This window comes from Taudactylus pleione, unplaced genomic scaffold, assembly GCF_031769625.1.
Source record: "Taudactylus pleione unplaced genomic scaffold, aTauple2 ptg001330l, whole genome shotgun sequence".
Taxonomy (NCBI): domain Eukaryota; kingdom Metazoa; phylum Chordata; class Amphibia; order Anura; family Myobatrachidae; genus Taudactylus; species Taudactylus pleione.
The window spans coordinates 144542-152500 of NW_028285730.1; the positions used below are offsets into that span (position 1 = coordinate 144542).

At 48.6% G+C, this 7959-nt stretch overlaps 1 protein-coding gene across 1 annotated transcript in view; it reads right to left on the bottom strand.

Moving 5' to 3' along the window:
* Window positions 1-7959, bottom strand: part of LOC148443113 (unconventional myosin-Id-like) — a gene marked incomplete at its 3' end in the record, with an annotated part of 199590 nt that overhangs the window by 117801 nt on the left and 73830 nt on the right. Inside the window, exon 7 of the mRNA XM_088463194.1 lies at window positions 1962-2078. Within this exon, the coding sequence (XP_088319320.1) occupies window positions 1962-2078 (117 nt within the window). The remainder of the gene's footprint in view (window positions 1-1961; window positions 2079-7959) is intronic.

Here is a 7959-nt window from a genome sequence, read left to right on the forward strand (position 1 = left end):
TGTTAGGAGTTTATTTACGAAGGGTCGGGTTGTGTGTTTAGTGTTTATGGCCGATATTTCAGTGACGTGCGGTGAGGTCATTGGCTGGGGAGACACACACGTATACAAAGTAAAACACAGTGTTTATATAAAAATTCTGGTGCATGACAAGGAGTTAGATAGGGGAGGGAGTATGACAGGGGAGGCGCTGATTCACAGATGTACGCTAACTCGATGTTTAGCGTACATCTCCGCACGTGCAGAACGAGTCTTGCGATCTCGCTCACAGACCCCCCCCCCCCCCCAAACCATAGTATGATTGACATCCTGCGGTGTTTGGGAGGGCAAAGCAGTAGAGTGGCCAACGTTCCCGAAAACGGGGGTGCGTCGTCTCCATTTTCCGGGAGGAACGAAGCCAGGGTCTGCTTCAGTGGCCTCGCAAGTGACCAGGACCCGGCCAGGCTGCGGTGAGCTTCAGTTTAAAATATCTGACTCTTAGGGCAAAATTTACTAAGCGGCGGGTTCTAAACCACGGGGGTTTGGCGGTGGTTTCTAGATGACACCAAAACCGCTGACTAGTAATTTTAGTTCTATTCTATTCTAAAAAAAAAAAATTTACGGCGGTTTTGCAGCGGTTGTGACCTTAGTAAATCTGCAGATAGCAAAACCGCCGCCAAGCCGCTTAGTACATTTTGTCCTTAGTCTTTTTTATAATTTGTCTGCCTTTTAGATTTTGGGGTGTATTTATGAAAAGTATGATTATTGTTTAATCACCACTTAGCGGCAACGTAGAAAAAAAAATTCACTTAGTGCCGCGATTTATCAATAAAACGTCTGAGGGGGAGCTGAGCAATACTTGGCCGCCTCAGCGACACTGGCTCAGAGTGCTAAGGTTTATCTTATCACTTAGTTGAGTCAGTCTCTGTGGCGATATGTGCACACGTCCGCCCAGTAGCTGACTGGCGTGTGCGCTGCGGAAAGTTTCAGTTTCACTGATAGAAAAATAAATAAATTGTGAAAAAAATGGGTTAAAAAAAAAAAAATTTGAAAAAAAAAAAAAAACTTTATTCAAAGAACTTCTCCCATCATTTCCTCCAGTTATCTCCCACCGGAGACCCTGACATATATTGCGGCGGTGCAGGTAACGCCGCTGTTCTTATTAGATAAGCAGGTGAATATGACAGCAGTGGTATCGCTGGCGGTAATCCCAATCACTGGTGAAAGCAGCCATCTTTGATGGCAAAATGGCCGCTCACCCTGTCATAGACAGTACATACCCATTAGTTGCTGCTGTATTTGAGGAAGGAGAAAGTACATATAACGCCCGGCATGGAAAGGAATTTCTGTCATTACGCCCCTTCTGCTGCCAGTGGAGATGCGAGTTACACACGCCCCAGCATCCCCCGTACATGCGTGTTCTGAAACGTGTGCAGAGCCAACACAAGCAAAATGCGTCTGCGGTACTGACGTGTGTCCTGCTCACCATCATCAGCCCCAATGTGATCTATGGGGGCACTTCTCATAGCTCAGCACCCGATTCAGACACGGACGCAAAGAAGCGTTCGCTCGTAGCTGGCCGATGTTCGCATTCTGCGCATGCATTGCAGTGCGAAAGCTCGGGAAGCATTCGCTCGCTGAGCATAGACCGCCCAGCATAGTGAGTGACTAGTCAACCTCAAGCGCTGTGTTCGCTTCCGATGGTACCCGATGTACCGATGGTTACAGACACTTCATGGAGATGACGTGCGCAACTGGGCGTCTTAAGACAAGCTGGTGGGCGTCTGCATACACAAAGCGATCGCATAGTGGGCGTGCTTATGCTTTTCCGTGCGATCGCCTGTCATGCCGTCACTTAGGGGAATTTGCATACGCTGGGAGCGAGCGCACGCATCTAGCGAGCGGGTCTGAATCGAGCCCTCAGTGCTATATCTTGCACCATGATGGATAGGTGCATAACCTGCCGGCGGGGGAAAGGGGCTTACCAGGTGCAGAATCGCGGCCAGGATCTTGTACACAGAGTCCACCTCTCGCTGGCTGAACCCAATCACCTTCATGGAGTCCAGCACCATCTTATAGCTGGTCTTATCATTGATGGCACACTGCGGAGAGAGGAGGAGACAGGCGATGTGTCAGTTATACGGGTAGGACTGCGCTGATGGTGGCAACGGTGCTTTGCGTGGGGCGTATTCTCACCAGCAAGGTCATGTCCAGAATCGCTATCACATATATAACTGCTGTATGTACGAGTCCTGCACAGAACCTGTCCTGGGACAGCTGATGAGGACCAGGAGATAGGGGGTCTCATACTTCCGCTATCCCACTCTGTGTAATGCCCCTCCCCCTATCCCGCTCGCACAACAGGACTTTCTTCTGGCCCCCAAACCTTCACCTCTCAGGCAGACTACCATATCCCAGAATCACCCACATAACAAATTATCTCCCCTCTACACAGTCCTCGCATAACGTTATATCAGCCTCCCGAAAATAATGTGCCGTTCCCAGCCCCCCGGAAAGGCAGACAGGCCAACCCTTCCACCCCCCGCGGTTACAAGACAAATCCCCGCAGCGGGGAGTGGGCGATTCACGCTGAATCACGTCATTATGGCCTCGCCCCCTGCTTCACAATGCCACGTCCCCCGTCCGCCCACTAATGCAGAGTAAGCTGTCCGGCAGCGCCGCCCTACACTGGCCACGCCCCCTGCTATGCCCTGATTGGCTGCTCCATTCTGGAAGGGGCAGAGAGAATATTGGCAACCCTGAGTTACACATGCCATCTTTCTACACTCACATCCTCCTGATCCTAGGCCAACATTCCTGTGTTACTGGGTATTACAGCCCCCAGTCTGATTCTTTAGACGCCGCCATCGATCGCACAAGCGACACTTGCACCAGCCGTATGTCAGGTGCAGATTCCCCAGTCTGACTGTGACCTTTGTGGCTGCGACTGTGCGTTTGCGATCTCAAGGCCCCCATACATCAGCAATTGATTGCAGCAATCGTGCACTTTGCAATCGATTGTATATAAAAATTTTCAATCGATTGCAGAAGTGCCACAATCGATTGAAAAATTGAAAGATTTTTATACACAACCGATTGCAAATTGCACGATTGCTGCAATCAATTGCTGATGATTGGGGGCCTTGAGCCGATGTCACTGACGTTCCCGCGACACGCCCATGAGACAGACTTTTTTGAGCTCTCTTCAGGCCCCGCCCAGTCATCGCCCATCACTTTGCCGCCTCATTTCTGATAACGTCTGTCCGGATCACTGCGGCATCGTTGTGTTTACACTCTGTATAACGGATGCGCCACGGGGCTTTTGTAAAAAAAAAATTGCACAATTGCTAATAATTGCTCAATTACATGAACATCGGCATTGCGTGCGGATTGCGTCCATCCCCGAATCGGCCCCCTATGCTCAGCTGCCAGGTTTGCACAGGAGAAGACTAGTGCGGGAATTAGTGCAGAATATTCCCAGTTCTGAACCCTTTCTAGTTCCCCTCTGTGTCTGTACATAACGTGCGCTGCCTCAGGTACACATCTCCCAGCTCCAGGACCTGGCAGGCAAACCAGCCGCGGAACCTGAGACCAGTGCCCAGCTTATTACCTGACAATAGGGGAGCATGACCCTGTCTGAGGGGGGCTCCTTCCCTCCCACCATCACCTCAGGGGTGACACGTGCTGCACAGCTCCCATTAGGCACAGGATGACACAGAGGAGACCCTGGGATTGAGCAACACTGGTGCTCTTCTGTCTCTCTACGTTACCAGGGCCTTGGGCTGGATGGGGCTGATTATAGTCAGACAGAAATTCTGCACTTGGCTTTTTTTTTCTTTAAAGCCATAAACAAAATAAATCGTAAAAAACATTTTTATTCTCTGTGGCTGCAAACAGCAGTGAGATGGCGCCACCTGGTGGCCATGCCTGGGTGCTGCAAAAACAACAGGCCATTCAAAACATTTCCATTAAATTAAATACATCAACATTCTGTATATAAGGGGAGCACCTGTGGCTCTATAGGCTTCCAAATATCAATTCAATTATCCTGGTGGAGACGCTGGCAGCAGCTTTTTCTCTTTTTGGATGAGAGGTGGGTAACTGTCCCTGCAGGTGACCTGGGGTTACTTACTAAAGATCAATTTTGGATTTTGGTTCAATTTTCATTCAGTTTTGATATTGGAGATTTACTAAAGCCAAAAGTGAATGTCAAATTGAATAGAAAACGGAATTTCATTAAAAATCGAATGCAGTCAAAACATCAATGTTTTCCCACAGTCAAATATAGGATCCCTTAATTTACTAACGTTCGATTTGCAAATCGAGCATAGGGTCTCATTCAGACTCGCTCGCGAGCGCTGTACGCTCGCAAGCGGGTCGATGGTGCCCAAGTGCGCATGCGCACGACGGAGGGAGCTCCGACGTGCGCTTGCGCGAGACCCGGCGAGCGACGGGGAAGCCGTCGCTCGGGGTCTCGCACCAAAGGGGGCGTGCTGTCGATGGTGATTGACAGCACGCCCCCTTTGGTGGGCGTGCCGGGGGCGTGGCTGCCCAGACGGAGGCGTTCCCTTCCGTCTGGGTCCGGCCCCACTGACATCACTAGTGATGTCAGTGGGAGAGATTTTGGCTCTGATAGAGCCAAAATCACTCCAGGGCTTGCGGCAACGAGACCCTACCGCAAGGGTCTCATCGCAAGCCCGATGGTCGTGATGGTCTTGACCATCGCGACCATCATCATGGACGCTCGCATAAGCTGTGGGTGGTAACCCACAGCTATGCGAGCATCCAAGAGGCCGCTCCAATTTTAGGTAGGCCGGCCCTGATTCAGAGCGAGCGCTCTGGTGAGAGCGTCCGGCTCTGAATCAGGCCCATAAATCGAAATCAGAATCGAACTTCAAATCCCCAAATAAATAGAATGAGGAGAGACAGTCGATGTTGCCTTTAAAAGTTCCCAAAAGCATATGGCGCAGTCTGGCTGTGTGAAAAATAGCTGCTCAAGGCTGTGCTGTAAACCTACCTACAGTATCAGGGGCGTAACTACCTTTTGGGGGGTCCCATAGCAAAGGTGCACACAGGCCCCCCCATGGTGGGGTTCAGCCGACGTAGCCAGGAAAACGAAAGAATTTTTTTTTTATTATATGTATATACACATATAATATATATAGAGAGAGATACATATAAGTATATATATATTAGGGGTGAGCGGGTTCGGATTTCTGAAATCCGAACCCCCCCGAGCCCCCCCGATCCGAGTCCGATCCGAGTCAGGCTCGACTTTTCCCGCCTGACTCGGATCTGAAATCGAGGCAAAACGTCATCATCCGCCTTCCGAGTCTCGCGGGTTTTGGATCCTATATAAGGTACCCGCGTCGGCGCCATTTTCTCACTCGGCTGTGGACAGTGAAGAGGGAGGGTGGGAGTTAGGGCTGTGTAGTGTAGTGTAGTGTAGTGTAGTGTTGCGCTGTGCTGCTGTTGTCCACTACTTCAAAGTCCATAGGGGCTGGCTGGACTGTGTTGTGCAGTCAGTTCTCCATAGGGGCTGTGTCCACTCCAAAGTCCTGTGCAGTGTCCCAGTCCTAAAGGGGTGCTGTAGTGTTGTCCAGGGGGTGCTCTGTCCATCAGGGGTGCTCCCCCCAAGTGCTAAAAAAATAATATATTTTCTGTGTTTGTGAATTGTGTGCGCAGTAGCCGCACGTGCATCAACAAAGTAGTGCCAAGCGTGCGCCTGTGTCATAAGTAAAGGGCCGGCTGGCTTGACCGTTAAAGGGTGCTGTAACCCCCAAAGTACACTCCAGTCCAAACCAAAAAAAAAATTATTTTCTGTGTTTGTGAATTGTGTGCACTGGGGCTGCGAAGCGTGCGCCTGTGTCCCATAAGTAAAGAGCCGGCTGGCTCATTTCTTAAAGGGTGGTGTAACCCACAAAGTGCACTACTCTCCAGCAAAAATAAAAAAATATTTTCTGTGTTTGTGTGCGCTTTAGCCGCACGTATATATCAATATAACATAAATGGAGGACCAAACTTTCTCCGATAAAAATAAAATAGGGAAAGATCAAGAACCACTTCCTCCTAGTGCTGTTGCTGCTGCTGGGAGTTGTTCATCATCCCAGAGAGGAAGTAGGAACATCACTACTTTTACTAAACAATTGACCCTCCAACAGTCCCTAGCGATGAGGATGAAGTACGACAGCAGTCATCCTGAAGCAAAACGTATAACTGAGGCCTAGACTGCTATGTTGGTGTTAGACGTGCGTCCGGTATCCGCCATTAGTGCAGTGGGATTTAGACAATTGATGGAGGTAGTGTGTCCCCGGTTCCAAATCCCGTCTAGATTCCACCTGCATCCTCAAAGCAGCAGCGACAAGCGTGCGTCTGTCTGTTAAAGGGTGGTGACACCCTCAAAGTGTGCTACACAAACAATAAAAATATTGTTCTTTTTTTTTCGGTCTTTGTGAAATGTGTGGGCTGTAGCCGCACCTGCATCCTTAAAGCAGCAGCGACAAGCGTGCGTCTGTCTGTTAAAGGGTGGTGACACCCTCAAAGTGTGCTACACAAACAATAAAAATATTGTTCTTTTTTTTTCTGTCTTTGTGAATTGTGTGGGCTGTAGCTGCACTTGCATCCTCAAAGCAGCAGCGACAAGCGTGCGTCTGTCTGTTAAAGGGTGGTGACACCCTCAAAGTGTGCTACACAAACAATAAAAATATTGTTCTTTTTTTTTCTGTCTTTGTGAATTGTGTGGGCTGTAGCCGCACCTGCATCCTTAAAGCAGCAGCGACAAGCGTGCGTCTGTCTGTTAAATGGTGGTGACACCCTCAAAGTGTGCTACACAAACAATAAAAATATTGTTATTTTTTTTTCTGTCTTTGTGAAATGTGTGGGCTGTAGCCGCACCTGCATCCTTAAAGCAGCAGCGACAAGCGTGCGTCTGTCTGTTAAAGGGTGGTGACACCCTCAAAGTGTGCTACACAAACAATAAAAATATTGTTCTTTTTTTTTCTGTCTTTGTGAATTGTGTGGGCTGTAGCTGCACTTGCATCCTCAAAGCAGCAGCGACAAGCGTGCGTCTGTCTGTTAAAGGGTGGTGACACCCTCAAAGTGTGCTACACAAACAATAAAAATATTGTTCTTTTTTTTTCTGTCTTTGTGAATTGTGTGGGCTGTAGCCGCACCTGCATCCTTAAAGCAGCAGCGACAAGCGTGCGTCTGTCTGTTAAATGGTGGTGACACCCTCAAAGTGTGCTACACAAACAATAAAAATATTGTTATTTTTTTTTCTGTCTTTGTGAAATGTGTGGGCTGTAGCCGCACCTGCATCCTTAAAGCAGCAGCGACAAGCGTGCGTCTGTCTGTTAAAGGGTGGTGACACCCTCAAAGTGTGCTACACAAACAATAAAAATATTGTTCTTTTTTTTTCTGTCTTTGTGAATTGTGTGGGCTGTAGCCGCACTTGCATCCTCAAGGCAGCAGCGACAAGCGTGCGTCTGTCTGTTAAAGGGTGGTGACAAACTCAAAGTGTGCTACACAAACAATAAAAATATTGTTCTTTTTTTTTCTGTCTTTGTGAATTGTGTGGGCTGTAGCCGCACTTGCATCCTCAAAGCAGCAGCGACAAGCGTGCGTCTGTCTGTTAAAGGGTGGTGACACCCTCAAAGTGTGCTACACAAACAATAAAAATATTGTTCTTTTTTTTTCTGTCTTTGTGAATTGTGTTGGCTGTAGCCGCACTTGCATCCTCAAAGCAGCAGCGACAAGCGTGCGTCTGTCTGTTAAAGGGTGGTGACACCCTCAAAGTGTGCTACACAAACAATAAAAATATTGTTCTTTTTTTTTCTGTCTTTGTGAATTGTGTGGGCTGTAGCCGCACTTGCATCCTCAAAGCTGCAGCGACAAGCGTGCGTCTGTCTGTTAAAGGGTGGTGACACCCTCAAAGTGTGCTACACAAACAATAAAAATATTGTTCTTTTTTTTTCTGTCTTTGTG